At 38.3% G+C, this 22,920-nt stretch overlaps 1 protein-coding gene and 1 pseudogene across 1 annotated transcript in view; one reads left to right on the top strand and one right to left on the bottom strand.

Moving 5' to 3' along the window:
* LOC114245633 (uncharacterized) overlaps nucleotides 1-15,886 on the bottom strand; it is a 45,965-nt gene extending 30,079 nt beyond the window's left edge. Inside the window, exon 1 of the mRNA XM_028177877.2 lies at nucleotides 15,700-15,886. Coding sequence (XP_028033678.2) covers nucleotides 15,700-15,736 — 37 coding nt within the window. The 5' untranslated portion in view covers nucleotides 15,737-15,886. The remainder of the gene's footprint in view (nucleotides 1-15,699) is intronic.
* Nucleotides 15,887-17,148: 1,262 nt separating this feature from the next.
* LOC149500140 (uncharacterized) lies at nucleotides 17,149-22,607 on the top strand (annotated as a pseudogene).
* Nucleotides 22,608-22,920: the final 313 nt, after the last annotated feature.

The raw sequence follows: 22,920 nt of genomic DNA, 5'->3' as shown, positions 1-22,920 counted from the left end.
GTTAGGAAATCTAAATGAACTAACACCAAATATTGATTATAGCCCATATTATATATAGCTTTTCTTAAGCATTAATGAAAGAAAAAAGAAATAAATGCTAGCTAAAAGAAGTCCTTTCTTGCAAAATTTGTCGTAATAATAAATAAAAGTTCCTCTCTGGCCTATAATAAAATTTAAAGGCAGAGCACTGAGGGAATTCAAGAGTTTTATATACCTATACTAAATCAAATAAAGCCAAGAATAATAATAACATGACTGTTTTCATAAAAACCTTTCAACATATAAAGCATCAAACAAGAACTAACCTAATCTTTACAAAAGAAACAATAAAGATCTCCAAAAAGACAATCCAAGATAATCTAAGCTTTCAATGATAAAATCATTTTATGGAAACTAATAAACATGTTTGTATAACCTTGAATTTTTTTGTAAAACTGTAAAACACTTTTTTGTGGTTGCTTTTAAATATAACAATAGATGTTAAATTAAACAGTGTCCTAAAACATGTGTGTCGTTAAGGTAAAATAATATAAGACCACCTATAATCATTGATTATAGATTGTGGACATTAATGTATATGTCGCCGCAACGATTTTTAGAATGTCGCCGCAACGATTTTTAGAAACTTGATTTTAAGTTTATTCATTATAAAATTATTGTTTAAATTATTTAATGACGATTTGTTGATTTGTGAACAATGTCGCAATGTCAATGTCGTTAATAATTAGGCGATGTTTTACTACGAGGCCGAATTTCTTTAACTACTTCCATTTTTGTTAAAATGGTGGTAGTCACATTTATTGTGATTGGTCAAATCTAAGACATGAATTACTTTCGCTGATAGATTATTTTAGTGCTAATATTTTAAAATCAATTGTAATAAAATCAAATCAATTTAACAAAGTAAAACTGCATCGATTACCTTAATAATTATTTTGTAAAAATATTGTTAAAAATATTGTGGGTAACTCTAAATGTTATGGTGTTGAACAAATGGTATAAAAAGGGAGTGACCTGCGTCACACCGATACTTTTGCTCCAACTCTCGGAAAGGAAACATTGTGAGTACAATCTATGTCGGTTTGCATTTAAAAATGTTTAACTAGGTAATTCTTGTGAGTTCAAAATTAAAAGTTGTGAAATAATTATGACTTACTTCTCATTAGTAAAATTCATTTGCATACCTTCCTTCCAAACCACGATTTAGTGGTTTGTATTTCATGTAAATTACATACATTGAAATCACGTCTTCCCTTTTATTTACACCCATAACCTCATTTTATTCGACATCAGAAGTGGGATACGAATTCCTTTTTCTGCTCGTAAAATTTTCTATTTCAGTACTTTTCAAGTTGACCTACAGCAATGGAAGAACGGAACATACCCGTGGCATCGGGCTCGCCACCACGCACCACGCGCGGATGGGGCGATCCTGAACAAATGAATCTGAATCAACATATCACTGCTGCTACAACAGCGTGGCGCTAACGTTCTACCGCTACTAGAACAGCGTAGTGGTAACGTACCACCTAAATTGTATCTTAATTATGCAATGCATGAGTGAAAACCTTTCAAAGGGATCTGATAAGGTTAAAATCTGACGTATTTCTACCCTGCATATGACCCAGACGGAAATGTTGAGTTCGGGAGTGGTATAATCATATTTCTTTAGCCAAGACCAATTACGCGACTGTGATATTCATATGAAAGTAACTAGTTTACTGAAAGTTCGGGCTAAAATGTGGGCTGATAACTAGCTTGTCACAACGTCCACGTGAGATGAACTACGCCAAAATATCATTGCTACATTTAAAACCTGAAAGCTGTTATTCAGGGAACATAATTATGACCATACAAAAAACATCGTGGAATTTCTTTCACAATCACGGATCCTCTGGAGGCGTGTGACCAGAGATAAACTCAATGATAGTGACTCTGTAGATGCAGTGATAGGAACTATTAGCAACGAACGCCTTCGGCACTGCTTACTCGGTACCAGAATTAATATCCGTTGCTTCCTATATTCGTAGTACTAAACTTCCTAATTTCATTCTCATCCACCTCTTAAGCGCTTAAAATACTACATAACCGAATGCCTCATTTGCAGTTTTTGTAAAAAAAAAAAAAAAAAAAAACGGACATTCTAGTCATGTAGTCATGGCTGTCGGTATAAAAGTACGGTAGTAGATTCCGATAAACGGCCAAACGAAAAAGTATTTCTACGGCACCGGCGTTATTATCTAGACCGAGCGATAAATTTTGTCATACGTTCGACATCTGCTATCGCCGAAAAAAGCAAATTACTTCATACGTTAATTTTATTTCAAAGAACTAATGTAATTTAAATACTATGCGCATGAGGGTAAATGACATAATTATTGATACAGCCTTTGACAGCAGAACAGAATATTGTTGAGTGATCTACTGCGAATTCCGGGTAAACGATATACGGTTAATTACCTACGTGGAATGGGTCCCTCTTCGGTAGTGTCTACTAATATGTTAAAAACAGTGTATTATTGACGACATAAATGTTGAGATTAAGTCGTATCTTACCGGATCACGAATTGACTTTAATGTTTTAATAAGTGCAAATTTAACATTAATTATGCAGAACGGGAGTAGCTGTAGTTGTAACTGAGCAAAGCGTACGTTTGTTTTCTCAACCCTGTGTCGTGCACATGCAATCGAAAGCCGGTTTGTTTGAAAATTTGAATAGTGATCTAAATAATGAATCAGATTAATTAATTAATAACGTTACTCAATAAATATTCCGCTATTTTTACACGGGGTTCCGCAGTAATCACCTTACTCTAGCCCAATCATACTTGTGAAAAAGAAAAAAAAAAGAAAAAAAAATTGTGATGATCGCATGTGCGTCGACTATCGCGAGCTTAATGCAAATAGATTCATGATCATTATCCTCTCCTTTTAATAGGTAATCAGATCAACCAATTAGCAGGTGGTCTATACTATAGTTCACTCGATATGGCATCGGGCTTCCGCCAGAAGTCCTGGTAGTGCGGTTCAAGTTCATAATGATAGTGTAGCTCAAATGTGTACGGATCAAATTCATAAGTCATGATTTTGGCATGTGGTCTTCAATACCTAGAGAGAATACTAATAACATTACGCGATTCAGGATTTTCCATTAACATCGATAAATGCCTCTTCGTTAAAGGATCGATTGAGTATCTCGGTAATGTAATCAAAAACGGACAAATCGTTACTGAAGGCCCCGATACAGACTAATATTAAAAAACAAATTCGCCAATTTAACGGTCTTGCGGAGTATTTTCGTCGTTTTAAGCTCTGATTTCACGCGTACTATAGCTCCCTTATAGTCTTTCAAATGGCAATGGACTCACGTACATAAACAGGCTCGTCAGATCATTATTCACCATTTAACTTCTCACCGGTCCTCACAATATTTCAAGTAGGTGAACCCATAGAACTATTTACTGATTCAAGCAGCATCGGATTTGAAGCGATTTTAGTGCAGATTATTAACAAGAGTCACCATGTGGTGGTCTACTTTAGTATGCATACAACAGACATAGAAATTAGGCTGTAGTTACGAGCTATAAAACATTTTCGGCGTTTTCTTTATGGGTGCCAATTGAAAGCAATTCCGGATAGCAACAAAAGAGACCTATTGCCTCTCATTCAAAGGTGGTGGTGGCCTTTCTTCAAAATTTCGAGTTTGAAATTGAATATAGGATGGGCGAGCGGATGCAGCACACGGATTTCCTAAGCAGAAACCCGAACCCATTGACAGTCAATTTCATTTCCAGAAACTTGGATTGGCTAAATATTGAACAACGTGATAGCCAACTGTGATCTATTATGATCTATTATAGATGCTCTGCACAGTGGTCAGGATACCAATTCGAAGATAATATCCTTAAATTTAAGAGTAGAGATGTCTTGGGTGCAATGAAACTAATTGTTGTACCAAAGTCGTTTCTGTGGAGCCTTATTAATACCAATCATACTGCTCTTAAGCATTTAGGGGAAGAAAACTCTTCATAAAACTAAGGAAGATTATTTATTTTTTTCGATAAAATGAGCTCCACTGTTATAGAGTTGGTAGATAATTGCATGATATAAGACATCAAACATCCGGAGCTACTCAGGTACAGTTGCACCTTATATCGAAGCCAACCCTTCCGTTTGAAGGAATACACATAGACATTACGGGTAAGCTGGAGACTCCTAATGAGCAGGAGTACGTAGTAGTAGACTCATTCACCAAATATGTTTTGCTCCGTTACACCGATGACAAGTCAACATAGCACTCTTCCAGCTTTAACGCAAGCTGTTCACCTGTTTGGAGCCCCGAGGCAGATCGTCGTTGATGAAGGACGAGAATTTTTAGGCGACTTTAAAACTTAATGTTAATCTTTTGGTATTGAATTACATTCTATAGCACCAGGCGTAAGCAGAGCTTAACGGCCAGATAGAGCGGGTGATTGCAACATTAAAAAATTGCCTCATCATAAAATGATTACGAGACACCAGAATGGCACACGGCGTTAGAAAATTTTCAGCTAGCTTTAAACTGTACTGTCCACAGATTCCAATAAGTGTGCCTTACGAAGTTTACAGGATTTTAGAAAATGACCGCTACCTTGTGAAAAAGGTAATGGGGCATCGTGGGCGACCACACAAGTCGCGCATGAACAATTGTGTTGTGCACCACTACCCGGCTGTGGTGATCGGACGACCGTGTCGCCGCTACATGCAGCACCGAATGTTGATCCCTCCCGCAACGCGGCAACATCGCACCAGCCAGCTGATGCCGTACTCTTGCGGTGTCCAGCGCGTCCCATAGATCGCCAGACTATTAGGAGATGAGTATTAATACTACCCACTTTTCTTATTTCAACTATCATTTAATGAAAAATTATTAATAATAATTACTGGTGATAGGTGCTTACTGGTGGTAGGACCTCTTGTGAGTCCGCGCGGATGGGAGCCACCACCCTGCTTATTTCTGCCGTGAAGCAGTAATGCGTTGGTGTGAGGGGTGGGGCAGCCGTTATAACTATACTTGAGACCTTGGAACTTGTATCTCAAGGTGGGTGGCACTTTTACGTTGTGGATATCTGTGGGCTCCAGTAACCGCTTAACACCGGGTGGGCTGTGAGTTCTTCCACCCATCTAAGCAACAAATCTGTTTACGAACCGTAGTAAAGGTCGAAAAGCAAGGTAATGTAAGTGTGCTATTGACGCGTATAGATGTTCAATAAGACAAAAAAAAAAAAAAAAAAAAAGTGCTATTGACACGCAGAGTTGTTCAATAAGCCAAAAAAAAAAAAAAATCAAAAGATGCTATTGACGTGTGGAGCCGTTCAATAAGCCAAAAAAAAAAAAAAAGTGCTATTGACACGCAGAGTTGTTCAATAAGCCAAATCAAAAGATGCTATTGACGTGTGGAGCCGTTCAATAAGCCAATGTCCTGTCCTGAAAGAATTATAGTCCCCTGTGTACCACGGCGTACGAGACCGCCCAGAGCACAGCATCGACCCTTCACTCATTCCTTTAGGGCCCCTGTGTTCAGCAGCATCAACCCATCACCGCCCTATCCTTTCCTAAGCCGTTAAATAAGGCAAAAAAAAAAAAAAAAAAAGAGAAAATCAAAAGATGCTATTGACGTGTGGAGCCGTTCAATAAGCCAAAACAAAAGATGCTATTGACGTATGGAAGCGTTCAATAAGCCAATGTCCTGTCCTGAAAGAATTATAGTCCCCTGTGTACCACGGCGTACAAGACCGCCCAGAGCACAGCATCGACCCTTCACTCATTCCTTTAGGGCCCCTGTGTTTAGCAGCATCGACCCATCACCACCCTATCCTTTCCAATTACGATAACATAACAATATGCTAGTGCTGTTGTCATGTGGAATGAACAGTGCAAAGATTATACGCGCTGGTTAAGTGAACTGTGGAAGTTCTTGACCTCAGTTATTACAGGACATACCAGAAGCAATGCAGAGCACGCATCGCGCATCAGTATGGCCGTGTCGCCGCAACGATTTTTAGAAACTTGATTATGCAAAGATTATGCGCAATGGTTAAGTGAACTGTGGAAGTTCTTGACCTCAGTTATTACAGGACGTACCAGAAGCGATGCAGAGCACGCATCGCGCATCAGTATGGCCGTGTCGCCGCAACGATTTTTAGAATGTCGCCGCAACGATTTTTAGAAACTTGATTTTAAGTTTATTCATTATAAAATTATTGTTTAAATTATTTAATGACGATTTGTTGATTTGTGAACAATGTCGCAATGTCAATGTCGTTAATAATTAGGCGATGTTTTACTACGAGGCCGAATTTCTTTAACTACTTCCATTTTTGTTAAAATGGTTGTAGTCACATTTATTGTGATTGGTCAAATCTAAGACATGAATTACTTTCGCTGATAGATTATTTTAGTGCTAATATTTTAAAATCAATTGTAATAAAATCAAATCAATTTAACAAAGTAAAACTGCATCGATTACCTTAATAATTATTTTGTAAAAATATTGTTAAAAATATTGTGGGTAACTCTAAATGTTATGGTGTTGAACAAATGGTATAAAAAGGGAGTGACCTGCGTCACACCGATACTTTTGCTCCAACTCTCGGAAAGGAAACATTGTGAGTACAATCTATGTCGGTTTGCATTTAAAAATGTTTAACTAGGTAATTCTTGTGAGTTCAAAATTAAAAGTTGTGAAATAATTATGACTTACTTCTCATTAGTAAAATTCATTTGCATACCTTCCTTCCAAACCACGATTTAGTGGTTTGTATTTCATGTAAATTACATACATTGAAATCACGTCTTCCCTTTTATTTACACCCATAACCTCATTTTATTCGACATATACAGTATTTAGTATACAGAGAGCTAGTTGTTTCTTTTATAAATAATTTTTATTGCTATCAATATGCACCTAAAAGATAATGAAACTAGATCTGAGAGTAAGCCATAAAAGTAGTTTTAACTGATAAATTCCTCTAAATACAAAATTTACTCATTTTTCTGAAAAAGTCCACAGATAAATGTTTTATTTGTAACACAGGGGAATGAAGGCCGTAAACATTTTATTGGAATTTAAGTTAACATTACTATTATGTTTCCAATCATATGTTATTCATGTATTTTACCTTGCCTAAATGTATAAAATATAAAGTATCTTCGACACGTCAGTTGAGCTTTAGCTGAAGTCTTTTTTTTCTTCTTGCCCTTATTCTACTATGTGAATTCAGCGCAACATGTCTTCTTTTTTTTCTTCAGGCCTATTAAACGTCATTTCTACCCTCATACCCTTCGTTCGAATATCCTCCTTAACAAAGTTCATCCAAGTCTTTCTTCCAAGTCTACTTTTAGCTAGAGTCTTAAACCAATTTTTATAATTTCGCATTTCGACCGAAAAGTTATTATAACATGAAACTCAAACTTGAGATTTCAAAAGCTGAAAAGTCAATTTTACTTTAACCGACCCGAAATATTGTATATGACATAATTAAATTGAAAGGTCCTTCTCGGTCTCGGTGAAACACATTAAATTTTCCACATATACTTTTCAATACTTTGAAATCATTTATCAATTTATGATAAATAAATTCCTGGAACAGAAAATATTCAAAATGATCTGTCGTGATAGTATAATTAAGCAGAAATCAATTTTTTTCAAAAACTTAATTCAAAAGCTCTCTTTTTTGTTTTCTACTTATTGTGTTAGTAGATCAGGTAGTAAATTATTGAAATGTTGTGCTAATTAACAGTCTGGTTACCAAATTATTAAATGAAATTGTGCTACAGGGTCCCCGAAAATTAAATATATTTGTGTTTTGTAGAACAAGCTTCTCTCATTTTATTAAGTTTTATAAACATAATAACGAATAACTGGAAATTGTTATTTTTGGGTCTAGTTTTAGACGCACTTCATTTTTAATATTATTACTAGAGTCAACAAATGTGATCAAACATGCTCAAAACCGATACCTAACATGAATACTGCCTTAAGATTGGAGAAGCCTCTGAGAACGGAACGCGTAATAAATATAGAGTAATAATTTAATATATTAATTATAATATATTTAATATTAAACTGCGTTGTACGTTTGGGTGTTGATTGCTTCCCGCTTCCGTAGGTTTAACCTGCGATTCCCTACAAGTGACCTCTAGGTGGTGCTAAACGGGAGCCGAAAACATAACCGGTGGTAGGACCTTGTCCGACTGGCTGGCGACCACCCTCCAACTAGAGTCCGCCGCCAAACAGCCTAGCTGTGTTCCGGCGTGTGGGTTGGAGAGCCAGTTTTATTCCTTCCCTTTCCTCTTCTTTGTTGGGGTTGAATCTTGATGAAACCTGGAACATGCGAAGCAGACATGCGTGCGAGCTCGCGGGACGTGATTGTTTGACGGGGGTATAGGGAGACCCAATGAAATGGTGTACGCCGCTGCCCGCCAGTCAGTAGTGGACCTGAACCCGGGTCTTTTTCTTCTTTTTCTCCACTTTATTCCACTAGGTGGGGTCGGCACAGCTAATTTTTCTCTTCCATTCTCTTCTATCAGCCGTCATCTCAACACTCACTCCTCTCTCTCATATCGTCATTCACACACTCCGTCCATGTCTTCTTTGGTCGACCTCTTCCCCCTTTTTCTTGCACTACCATTTCCATACATCTCCTAGTCACATGCATCTTCTCTCTACGCGTCACATGTCCATACCACGCTACTAACTATTAAAGTGTGTCACTACTAAACTCCGCCTCGGGAAGCTGTCCCGCCAACCGGTGTAAAATCCTGTCGTGCGGTGGTCGTGCTGGAGACGGAGACCGGAGTGGATCCCGGCGATCGAACGCAGGGTGGACTGGGGGCCCTTCCATGCCCTGCGTCAGTCTCTCACGCAACCCGTGGTCGAGCACGGACTGTGTTTTATTCAGGTATGCACCCTTTCTCACGGATCATTGGAGCCTCTGGGTCTGCGGAGGGATTTCGGTTCCCTCTGTATTTTGTACCGTATGTTCCATGGGAAGTTCTCTGAGGAACTGTTCGAAATAATACCTCCATCTCGCTTTTACCATCGCACCGCCCGCCACCGGAGTAGAGTTCATCCATACTACCTGGAGCTACTGCGTTCATCCACAGTGCGTTTCCAGAGATCTTTTTTGCCACGTATCATCCGGCTTTGGAATGAGCTCCTCTCCACGGTGTTTCCCGAGCGCTATGACATATCCTTCTTCAAACGAGGCTTTTGGAGAGTACTTAACGGTAGGCAGCGGCTTGGCTCTGCCCCTGGCATTGCTGAAGTCCATGGGCGACGGTAAAAACTTACCATCAGACGGACCGTATGCACGTTCGCCTACAAGGGCAATAAAAAAAAAATATATGTCGTGGTTAACGACTTTTAGTAATATTAAGACGTTATTTTGACTGTTATTTTAAATGATGAAATAAATGTTGTTTTCATAAATATCACAAAATGTAGGGTAGACTCCATAACGCCACAGTATAAAATGGCGGTACGTGGACAGAGTCGTGGCATTCCGTGTCAGACAGTCATACAGTCCGTCTCAGTCAGTGAGTCTCTGGCAGTCAGTCAGTCGGTCTGTCGGTATGTGGAACGAAACTGTCGGTTTACCCTGTCGTTGTGAAAGTCGTGTGTGTTGAGTTTCAATAATTACTATTCAAAAGGTTTTATTGACTTTTTATAAAACTGAGTTCAACCAAATACGAGTGATTACGGAAACTACCGCTCAGCCATCCCTGGCGCCGCGCCGACATATATATATAGTTATACCTAGTCAGGTCATAAGTATTGTCACACAGTAAAAACTTTTCTTTTAGAATGCTGGCCACAAAAAAGTTTATTGAATTCGAATTTCGAATTGTTCATGAAAATAAAAATGTATACTTTTAGAATTTTACTCATTTTTAAATATGGAGTGGACGCTTAAAGAAGACCGTGTTGCAGTTATTGCGTTGCATCGTTGCGGTTACGCGCCAATTCAAATTTTTAACATTCTGAAAAATTTTAATATAACCAAAAGATTCGTTTATCGTACCATCAAACGATACAATGAAGATTCTAGTGTAGATGACAGGTCAAGAAGTGGTCGCCCTCGGTCTGTTAGGACTCCAGCAGTGATAAAAGCTGTGAAGGCGCGAATTCAAAGAAATCCCAAACGTAAGCAGAAACTGTTAGCCCTTCAGATGGGGTTAAGCAGAACCACGGTGAAAAGGGTGTTAAATGAAGACTTAGGGCTTCGGGCATATCGAAGATAAACAGGACATCGTTTGAATGCTCGTCTAATGGACCTGAGACTGAAAAGATGCCGCGCTTTGTTGAAGCGGTACGCGGGAAAAAAATATCGGGAAATTCTTTTTTCGGATGAAAAAATTTTTACCGTAGAAGAGAGCTACAACAAACAAAATGATAAGGTGTACGCACACAGTAGTGAAGAAGCGAGCAACCGTATTCCGCGTGTCCAACGAGGTCATTTTCCATCCTCGCTCATGGTATGGTTGGGAGTTTCTTATTGGGGCTTAACAGAGGTACATTTTTGTGAGAAAGGTGTAAAAACGAATGCAGTTGTGTATCAAAATACAGTCCTGACGAACCTTGTGGAACCTGTTTCTCATACCATGTTCAATAACAGGCATTGGGTATTCCAACAAGATTCGGCGCCAGCTCATAGAGCGAAGAGCACACAAGACTGGCTGGCGGCGCGTGTAATCGACTTCATCCGGCACGAAGACTGGCCCTCCTCCAGTCCAGATTTGAATCCGTTAGATTACAAGATATGGCAACACTTGGAGGAAAAGGCGTGCTCAAAGCCTCATCCCAATTTGGAATCACTCACGACATCCTTGATTAAGGCAGCTGCCGATATTGACATGGACCTCGTTCGTGCTGCGATATACGACTGGCCGCGCAGATTGAAGGCCTGTATTCAAAATCACGGAGGTTATTTTGAATAAACTTTAGTGTCATAAGAATCTATGTGTTGTTAAGTTCATTTTGGTATATGAATGGTTTTATAATGAATAAACTTGTTTCAATTATTTTACATTAAACATGTGACAGAATTTATGACCTGACTAGTTATATACGTAGTCTGGCCATAAATACTGTTACAATAAAATAAAATAAAAATCTATTGAAAATAACATTTATTACTTTTACAGTGTGTTAGTTTAATGCATAAATATAAAACAATTTAAAGTATAAAAAGCTTATTCGAAGTGGTCTCCATTGGCTGCAATACAGTCCTTTAAACGTTGAGGCCAGTTATCAATAGAAGCACGCACTCTTTCCATAGGAAAATTTTTCACTGCCAATCTTACGGATTGTGTTAGGGACTCAAAATTATGATGGCGTTTAGAGCAAGCCGTACTCTCTAAAACTGACCATAAATTATAATCCAGCGGATTAAGATCGGGACTAGGCGACGGCCAGTCTACAACTCTGATGAAGTCCGAAACGTTCGTTTCCAACCAAGACTGCGTAGACCGAGCTTTATGACCTGGCGCCGAGTCTTGCTGGAAAGACCATTCTTGATTATTGAACATGGTGTTGTTAAGGGGCTTCACTACCTTCTCAATAATGATATCTTGATACGCTTGTGCCGATGTTTTGATACCTTTTTCACAAAAGTATGGCCCAGTCACTCCTTCATAGCTAATACCCCACCAAACCATCACCGAAGTCGGATAGTGCTCACGTTGCACTCTGTCGACTAATTGTGAAGCTTCCTTAGAGCTTTGAGCATAAATATAGTCATTTTGTTTGTAAAAATGTTTCTCAATTGTAAAAAATTCTCATCCGTAAACAAATTTTTTCCATGACCTCCCTTTGCGTACCGCTTCAGTAGTTGTTTCGATTTTACCACCCTATTCTCTTTTAAATTATCAGTTAAGAAATGACCAGTACGTCTCTTATAGGCTGCAAGTCCTAAGTCATCTTCTAAAATACGCGACATGGTTCTAGGTGCTATCTTCATCTCCCGAGATAAAATATTTTACTTTCGGACAGGATTTCTTCGAAATCTTTCCCTTAGTGCTTTGACCACCTTTTTCGTACGAACACTACGTGGACGGCCAGATCTTTTTCTGTCACAAACAGAGGAGGTCTCATTGCACATATTAATAGCCCGGTACACAAACATTTTATTAACACCAAGCGTATGGAGAGTTTAAAAATTTCATTTGGCTCCATACCTATGTACTTTGTGTAATGCAATCACAGAGATTTGGTTCTCTTTATCACCCCACTCCATTTTAATATCGCAAAATATTGTACAATGTATTGGCGCCAAAATGAGAAAACACAATGAGCAATCATATAAAAATGACAGTTTCCAAATTCTAATGTAATATTTTGTTTATTTTTAATTGTAACAGTATTTATGGCCAGACTAAGTATATATAGTTTAAAATGGCTGATTTAAAAAATATCAGAGACAACTAGGACCACGACTAAGGCGAAATTAAAACTAATAAAATTATCTTTTGACAAAATAATGAAGAAGGTGAAAACGTTTTTTTCCGAGGGAAAGTATAAGTGGAATGGTGCATCGATAAAAATTATGTGCATTACACGATGTGCGTCAACATTTTGACGTCAACAACGTTTTGATCACAACTTAATCGTCCGTCAAAACTATAAATAACAGAATCTTTAACTCCTTTTTTAAAGGTCTATTTACCAAAGAAGTACTTACTGTAAGTATGTAGTTTTGAGTACTTGTTTACTTATCAATTAGTCATTTATAAAGAAAAGATCATTCTTCTGTGATATTCAATTATCATTTCAAAATTTAATGAAAGAATATTACTTAAGTGCTTGGTGGGTAGAGCGTGATAACAGACAAACGATCAAAGATTATACAGTTAAAATCTGTTTGCGTTTTTGGTATTCGGAAGACGAGCTGTTTTCTTTATGAATTTTAAACGGAAATCACGATAGTTTCACAGTAGCAATTAGCAGGATAATGGCAACACTTCATGTCCATTGGTAACTACTTAAAATCATCAGCTCTTCTGTCCATTTGTAATAATTACAGACAACTGCGATAAATACAAACATTATTCTGATAAATCAATACCTTCATACGAAATTTCTGATTTACCAATAGCAATGTTGACAATCGTATATTGATCTAGTGTCACCAAATCAAACACGCTCAAAGGTCTAATCAAATTCTCATGAATAAACTACATTGCAAATGCTGTATTTGTGTATCTACCCGTAAAACCTCGCAGTGTGTTTTATTTATTGTTTATCCACAAATAGAAATTTCCGAAAATCGTAAATAATGACAAAGAAATTGGATAAATAAGGTCACATCAATTTATGAACGTTGCGTAAGTAAATCTTTCATTTATGTTTGGCTAGACCGCTTCGGAGGGTTTGGCATTGCTAGCTTGTGCCAACAATGGTTACGAATATTGATTACGAATAGACAGAATATGCCTAATTAAAACTACTTAGATGATTGTGGAAATAACGACGAAGCGACGTCCACAGAGCAAGTGATATTATTACTCGGTAGACCGACAGTCCGAATGTCATTGTTCGGAACTTGTTTATGTATACGCAAGCTTATCTTGAAAATGTCGTAAGCGAGATTCAAACACCTGTCAAATATCTTGTGTTGTATGATGGCTACCCGTCCGCCACACGGTTTCATCTTGCGAAAATATCTTATATATAGTACTGTAGATCTTGTTTCGGTTTTCAATATTAGTTTGTCACTATCCTTGCAGTAAAAAAATGTGAGTCCGCGCGGGTAGGTACCACCACCCTGCCTATTTCTGCCGTGAAGCAGTAATGCGTTTCGGTCAGCCGTTGTAACTATACTTGAGACCTTAGAACTTATTTCTTAAGGTGGGTGGCGCATTAACGTTGTAGATGTCTATGGGCTCCAGTAACCACTTATCACCAGGTGGGCTGTGAGCTCGCCCACCCATCTAAGAAAAAAAAAAAGGCTACGACAAACGAAAATTTAAGAATAGCACGCGCTTTCATATTTACAATATATTAATGTGTGTAAAATTTTAATATTTAATTAAAAAAATATACTCACAAATATTTCACTGTAGTAAATTCGTTTAAAACGTGAAGTTTAAGTATGATTGTGAAACATAATACTAGCTTTGATCGTTAGTGCGTTCGTACGTTAACTACAAAAAGAGTCGAAAATTTTAACAGGTGTTATTATTTCAGGAAATATTTCTGACATAATACCATAGGATTCTGAAGAATTACTTATCTATCTATATATATATAAAAATGAAATGCTGTTCGTTAGTCTCGCTAAAACTCGAGAACAGCTGGAGCGATTTGAATAATTTTGGTCTTTTATTATTTATGAAAGTCCAGAAAAGGTTTAAAAGGTAGATAAATATGAAAATGCTCGGAATTAAATATAAATAACATTTTTGTTTTTCCTTTGATGTGTCATGATTCATTAATAAATTTTCGTCCACTATCTGTCGATAATATCCTTTCCTTCTTTCTAAAATCCATTCTACAATACCTTTTCAGCTGGTTCTTGTCAGGACTGTGTTTTTCGAGTGGAACCCGTGATAGAATTTATTTTAACATTTAATAATTACGTTACAAAGCATCGCATTAGAAAGAAATAATTTTTAATTAGTGTTCCAGAAATCAGGTACATTTTTTTAATTCACACTTCACCCGTTTTATTAAAGACTTCCACAATGCACGAAGAAACTTTTGTAATGAAAAAGAAGCCTGTATTAGTAAGTAAGCCTGTAAGTCTGTATTATTTCTGTAGCGAAGTAGTAATGTATTCCAGATTTAAGGGCGGAACAGCCGGAACGCAATACAACTGAGAATTTGATCTCATGCCTTTAAGTCTAGTTTCCAGTTACAACTTAAAACCATGTGAGCTCATTTACCTTTTTGTCTAATAAATGAAATAAATTAGTGTTGTCGATCTTGTGCACTTTAAAAATATATTATGCAAATTATCAATTATATTTCACCTTATTCAATAATGAAAAGTAATAATTTTAAGTATAAGAAATACATTATATCACGTTCTTTAGCAATAATGTGAATATCTTTGATACGCATCGTTTGAAACTACACGCGGGAAACAATTTATAGCTTTGTCACAAATTCGTAAATAGTATTAGAACCAAACCCATTGTGTTTATATGCATGTCGTTATGTTTCGCGGCTTATACTAATAAGAGTATTTTTCAAAAGCTTTTTTTTTAATTCCGTAAAATGCACGAATACATCTACTTACAAAAATTCAAACGTAATTATTTATACTAATATGAAACTAAAATAAAAAAGCTTTGTTATTTCTGTTCTAAACTTGCAGATTTTGTGCACTATTTTCCCTAATATTCAAGTTAAAGAGTGAAGTAGTATTAGTATTTCCGACATTAATTAATACTATTTTTCGTGAAGCTCTTTAAAAGCTACCAAACAAATAACAGAAAAAAAAAAACAGGAAATAAAGTTTTTGAACTGCGTTTATCTAGTTATATATGTGTCGTGTAGGATGTTTAATTTAAGACTCTTCTTTTTTAATGGAAATGAATTTAATAATTGCAATGACTAAAACCATAGATGTCAAAATTCAAATTTGAGTACTTAAGGTACTTACAGGTACAGCACTTTAAATTTTTGGATGGTATTAATTGATTGCTACCACTTACTTGCTATGAAAATGGCACTGAGCACTAAGAATAACATGTTGATGATGACACCACAAAGATAATACAACAAAGCTGACAATAATTTAATGAAATTATTTTTACTTATTAATTAAGCAAGTAAACTTTTGAAGTAGGTTAAATTGGTGTGAACGCGTCTGTTTCGATCGTGATCCCGCGTGAGACTGCGAGATTCAATGGAAAAGCGAAGGCTTGAAATCTGTTGGACAACGAGTATATGATTTTTCCGCACTTTCAATAATATGTATCTATATAATATATCTAAATGAATTGCTGTTCGTTAGTCTCGCTAAAACTCGAGAACGGCTGAACCGATTTGGCTAATTTTGGTCTTGAATTATTTGTGAAAGTCCAGAGAAGGTTTAAAAGGTAGATAAATATGAATATGCTCGGAATTAAATAAAAATAACAATTTTGTTTTTCGTTTGATGTGTCCCCCATCGGACGGATTCCTTTTGTTTGATTTAAGTTTATTTTATACAAAAAGTTTAGGCCTTTTATTTATCGATTGAGGCACTACGAAGTCTGCCGGGTCAGCTAGTATTAAATAAAAATTGCTCGGTAATTTTTATTGAAAGTTTTTTGATGATCGTTTTAAGGACAGGTTAAATGTAGACGTGGACGTTTTTAGCATCTCATTGCTAACACCCTAATCGACATCGAAAAGGCTATGTATTGTATTGTTGACTTTATTGTCTCACTCGTTTAAAAAGCTATAGCTTTAAATAATCAGCATGGCTGACTTGACTGATGCCATCCTCTCAAACAACATAAATATTTTAAAAGCTCATTCATTACGTGTGACGAATTTCACTGTACAGCTTCGATCAACAATAGTAGCTACTATAGTAACGTAGCAATGTACGAGTATAACATATTGATGACAATGTGAACAATACATTCCTTTAACCTATATCAAATTCTGTAAAGCAATCGATATATCGAATATAATTCAATAAAATCTTATTTGAGATTACGTGACAATGAAATCGCAGCGGTCTTTTGAGAATGTCTTTGGTCGGTCTTTGAGATGTTTACAAAAATCTTTACTTCTCCTGGGATACGTACTGTAAATGAAGACATTCTTTTTCATATACTTGGCTTAAACAAAATTATATTACGGCACGCGTAAAACCACAGAACAACTTGATATTACGAGGCTCTAAATAATGTAAATTAGAAGGATATGACTGCTTCGCGACTTAAATAGGCACCATATAGGCACCATAGGGGCTCCGTGCAGTATCATGAGTTCCACCACACCCACATAGAGGAGGCGCACCTTCGTGTTGGGTCTCAAATCAAATCAAATCAAATCAAAAGTCTCCGGACTTTTGGCAAGAACCGGATCAACGAGCCAGCTTTTCGAAGTGAGCGCGGAAGTTTCAACGATCGTCTAATTCAAAGCCGCGGCACTGGTACAAAGTCACCATGACTCCGACGCGGACGCCTCCGATCATCAGATGGGCCTCGGGCGGTGACTTTCTCCCGGTTCAGTGAAATAGCAGGGCCTGGGACTTCTCGAGTGCAACTTGGAGACTCAACCTGCGGATTTTACATATGACGAATGCCTACCCTACGCACGCAAGACTTACGGTAGTCTTTTCCTCTAGCTACGACCAAGAAGTCGGCCGCGTCACACACAACACGTAGGCCCGGTAAAGAATTATGTACGCGGGGCGCCCTACTTTCCTGATTAAGACGAGTCTGCGCGTCTTTGACTGGGTCAAAAACCGTCCGTTCGAGGCAAGGTTTGAAAAGCCGGACGAGCCGGTCCCCCAAAGCACAGAAAGCTAGATCTGTTTGTTATAGATTACATAAGCTGTTACTAAATAGTAAATGATAAATTACCACGAAAAGTAGGTACTCCCTATATATTAACGTTTTATAAATTATATTCATAATGATATCATCATTGTAAATTTTAATACTAGGCTGCACTAAAAGTATCGGGAATGGAATATTTCCACTGTTCCTGTCATATTAAAATCTTTTTAATTGAAAACTCCTTTGTCACGAGGTTTTGTCAAACTTGTGTAGTCGTTGAGAAAATGGAATTGACTCGAGAAAATTCAAGAGCGATGATTTATTATGACTTTCGAAGTGGTTTAACACAAAAACAGTGTGTTGACCGGATGATTTCTACATTTGGTGATGAAGCCCCATCCAAAATCACAATTTATCGCTGGTTTGCTGAGTTTCAACGTGGACGTGTCAAGCTCAGTGATGATCCCCGTCAAGGTCGTCCAAAAACTGCAGTCACCCAAGAAAACGTTGATGCTGTGCGTAAGCTGATTGAGGAAGATCGACATGTGACATACCGCGAAATTCAGGCAACTTTAAACATTGGCATGAGTCAAATACAAATAATCTTGCATGAACGATTAGGTGTAAAAAAGTTGTTTTCCCGATGGATACCGCATTCGCTCTGTGAAGAGCAAAAAGCGGCTCGCGTTACTTGGTGCGTCAGAACTCTCGAAAGATTCCACGCAGGATCCTCAAATGCTGTATACAATATTGTATCAGATGACGAATCCTGGATATACGCGTACGACCCGAAACAAAAAACCAGTCACGAGTTTGGGTGTTCGAAAATGAGTTAAAGCCAACAAAAATTGTTCGTTCACGGAGTGTTGCAAAAAAAATGGTGGCCACGTTTGTCTCCAAAACCGGCCATGTTACGACTATTCCTCTTGAGGGACAAAGAACGGTTAATGCAAAATGGTATGCTAGCATTTTTTTGCCACAGGTCGTTTCTGAACTCCGTAAAGAGAACTGCAACCGCCGCATCATCCTCCATCACGACAATGCGAGTTCTCACAACGCGCACAGAACAAAAGAATTTTTAGAGCAAGAAAACATAGAATTATTAGGCCATCCGCCGTACAGCCCCGACCTAAGCCCTAATGATTTCTATACTTTCCCTAAAATAAAGAATAAATTGCGTGGACAGAGATTTTCATCACCTGTAGAAGCTGTGGACGCCTACAAAACGGCCATTTTGGAGACCCCAACTTCCGAATGGAATGGTTGCTTCAATGATTGGTTCCATCGTATGGAAAAATGTGTCAAATTTCGCGGAGAATACTTCGAAAAGCAATAAATACATTTTTAAATAGTAATCTTGTGTCACTTCGTTAATTCCTGAAATTTTCAGTGCCGTCTTCGTTAATAGAACTTTGCAAATAACTGTCAGCTTATTTATTCATTCTTGATGAAATTCAGCAAAGTTTTAATGAAAGTAATGTTTTGTGAGTATCGACTTTCGACTTCTTACGAATAAAGAGAGCCGAAGCATATTTTGTATGAATATTTTTCAAATACCATCACGAGTACAATCCATTGAAACCTCCATTAAACCTAAGGGATTAGGTGTACGTGCGAGTATCGATATGTGCTATCGTTGATATCGCTCTATTTAATGCATTCAACAAATAGACCATTTCCCGATACGGAAAACAAATTTAACTAGACGCCCAAAACAAACCGCCTGCTCAATAATAAACATGGTTTGGTACAAACTGATATATTCTATCGTTGCTCCTGCGTTTCTTTACTTTGGAATAAGCAATGTGAATTTGCTTACTTAAAGTACTAAGCGTCTATTGTCTAGTAAATCAGACGATCGGTATGTTCGTGTCGAACAATGCGACTGTACCGGAATTGGAATATATCTTTTTAGTTTAATATCACCTAGTTTTGATCTACAAAAATGACGTTACGCAAAAAAGCTTAGTTTACTGGTAAGACGGTGTATCACCCTCATGCATAAATTTTCCACTTAACAGACATGCGTTCAATCGAGATTTCGACCTAGCAACTCAATGTTGGTGACCGCGTTTACATAGCATCGTCTAATAAATCAATCCGCAAATTTGCGTAATTAGAGTACTGTCCACGAAAATGGAAGCCTACGTTCTATGATGAAAAATACTGAACGACTCTCCCACCTTATCCCTAATCTTACATTATCTAATATTATTCAGTACAGTTGTGGGCTTTTATAAACAATATCTTTAAATTTTTCAACAACTCATCTAATGAATGCATATTAAAAATTCACATAAAAGTAATAGAATTACTCGATAAATTAACAAGAAGCAGCTTTCTTAAAATGTATTTCCATTTCATAGTCAACAAATTCGTAATCTTATTATAAGACTAATGAATGAAGCGAACATCGAGCAATCTTATAAAGCGTAATTTTGCAAGCAACGTAGCTGTTGGATTATTTCCAAAATGAAGAATTACCTACACGTGATACTTACTGTGTATGTTTGTATGCAAGCATATATCAGCGTATTTAAGACAATATCATCAAAGTAGCCACTGGGAATTATTTGGTGCAGGTAATTACGGCAAAAACACAAATGCTGTTACAAGTTGTTACTTGATTTACGATCGAAACCGAAGTTTCCGTTACCGATGTGAAGTTTTAGGTCGGTAAAGATATTGTTTCATGGGTTCGTATTTATAATGATTTATGTGTAGGTTGGTAAATCCGTCCGCCGGAGTCGTCGCCGCGTCGTGGCCTAAAGGATAAGACGTCCGGTGCATTCGTGTGTAGCAATGTACCGAATCCGTGCTCGAATCCCGCACGCAGGTGGGTACCATTTTTTCTAATAAAATACGTACTTAACAAATGATCTCGATTGACTTCCACGGTGAAGGAATAACATCGTGTAATAAAAAATAAAACCCGCAAAATTATAATTTGCGTAACTACTGGTGGTAGGACCTTTTGTGAGTCCACACGGGCAGGTACCACAACCCGCCTATTTCTGTCGTGAAGCAGTAATGCGTTTCGGTTTGAAGGGTGGGGCAGGCATTGTAACTATACTTGAGACCTTAGAACTATATCTCAAGGTGAGTGGCGCATTTACGTTGTAGATGTCTATGGGCCACTACGCAACATGTCGCAATAAGAGCAACAGCATGTCTGCAGAGGCGAGGAGGTAACTTCGAACAGTTTCTGTAACTTTTTTGCCAAATTAAATGCAATCTTATCAATAATTATTTTTTTATTTCATTTCTCAGGAAAAACATGCTTTTGAAGTGGCTATGTTTATACTATCATAGCTACTAAACTATCTAGCTTAGAGATAAGATTTTAAATGTGCATTTTTGGCAAATATCCTGTATTATTCAAAATAAATAAAAAACCGATACGTAGCACATTGTTTGTTTTTATAGTTAATCGTAGCCGAAGTTCTTGATGCGCTGATGATGAATCAGAAGGTTGCGTGTTCACATCACGTCGGGGTCACCAGTTTGGGGAAGCTTAAACGACGGAGGAAAGATCTTCCACCGAGCGGGTGATATTGCTCGGTAGACCGACGGTCTCAATGTTGTTGTTCGGAACTTGTATATATGCAAGCTTATCTTGAAAATGTCGTAAGCGGGATTCAGGCATCTGTCAATTATCTTGCCTTGTATGATGGCTACCCGCCACAGCACTAACAGGGTTCTGTCTTCATGGAAGACCGCCCACGTCCACCCTATCCCCAAGAAGGATGACCGGTCGGACCCATCGATCTATAAGGCCTATCGCGATAACTTCCTTGCTTTCCAAGGTGATGGAGCGAATAATAAATACACAACTCCTGAAGTATCTTGAAGATCGCCAGCTGATCAGTGACCGACAGTACGGTTTCCGTCACGGTCGTTCAGCTGGCGATCTTCTTGTATACCTTACTCACAGGTGGGCTGAAGCCTTGGAGAGCAAGGGCGAGGCTCTTGCTGTGAGCCTTGATATCGCGAAGGCCTTCGACAGGGTCTGGCATAGGGCGCTTCTGTCGAAGCTACCATCTTACGGAATCCCCGAGGGTCTCTGCAAGTGAATCGCTAGCTTTCTGGATGGGCGGAGCATCACGGTCGTTGTAGACGGTGAGTGTTCTGATACCATGACCATTAATGCTGGTGTTCCACAAGGTTCGGTGCTCTCCCCCACGCTTTTCATCCTGTATATGAATGACATGCTGTCTATTGATGGCATGCATTGCTATGCGGATGACAGCACGGGGGATGCGCGATATATCGGCCATCAGAGTCTTTCTCGGAGCGTGGTGCAAGAGAGACGATCAAAACTTGTGTCTGAAATGAAGAACTCTCTGGGGCGAGTCTCCGAGTGGGGTGAATCGAACTTAGTTCAATTCAACCCGTTGAAGACACAATTTTGCGCGTTAACTGCGAAGAAGGACCCCTTTGTCATGGCGCCGCAATTCCAAGGAGTATCCCTGCAACCTTCCGCGATTATCGGGATACTTGGGGTCGACATTTCGAGTGATGTCCAATTTCGGAGTCATTTGGAAGGCAAAGCCAAGTTGACGTCCAAAATGCTGGGAGTCCTCAACAGAGCAAAGCGGTATTTCACGGACAAAGACTTTTGCTTTATAAAGCACAAGTCCGGCCTCGCGTGGAGTACTGCTCCCATCTCTGGGCCGGGGCTCCCAAATACCAGCTTCTTCCATTTCACTCCATACAGAGGAGGGCCGTTCGGATCGTCGATAATCCCATTCTCGCAGATCGTTTGGAACCTTTGGGTCTGCGGAGGGACTTCGGATCCCTCTGTATTTTGTACCGAATGTTCCATGGGGAGTGCTCTGAGGAATTGTTCGAGATGATACCTGCATCTCGTTTTTACCATCGCACCGCCCGCCACCGGAGTAGAGTTCATCCATACTACCTGAAGCCACTGTGGTCATCGACAGTGCGTTTCCAGAGGTCTTTTTTGCCACGTACTATCCGGCTATGGAATGAGCTTCCCCTCCACGGTGTTTCCCGAGCGCTATGACATGTCCTTCTTTAAATGAGGCTTGTGGAGAGTATTAAGCGGTAGGCAGCGGCTTGGCTCTACCCCTGGCATTGCTGAAGTCCATGGGCGACGGTAACCACTCACCATCAGGTGGGCCGTATGCTCGTCTGCCTACAAGAGCAATAAAAAAAAATACACCTGTGCTTCGGCTACAAAAGTTTTCAAAGGGCTGCCATTTTTTAATAGTTGGATATAAAAAATATTTGATGGCTGATTTGTCGATGAAATTGATTGTATTTTAACCTCATAAATTCTCCGACATCGAAGTCTGGACACAGTGAAAGTCACGTCAAAATCGGTTCAGCCGTTCAGATTAGCCGAAACAAACAGACAGACAGACAAAAATTGTGAAAATTGTTATTTTGGTTATGTTACCGTATATATATTCA

The sequence above is a fragment of the Bombyx mandarina genome, chromosome 23, assembly GCF_030267445.1.
Source record: "Bombyx mandarina strain Sakado chromosome 23, ASM3026744v2".
NCBI classification, from domain to species: Eukaryota; Metazoa; Arthropoda; class Insecta; order Lepidoptera; family Bombycidae; genus Bombyx; species Bombyx mandarina.
The sequence above is the reverse complement of the archived record's forward strand: the minus strand, read 5'-3'. Positions and strand labels throughout refer to the sequence as shown.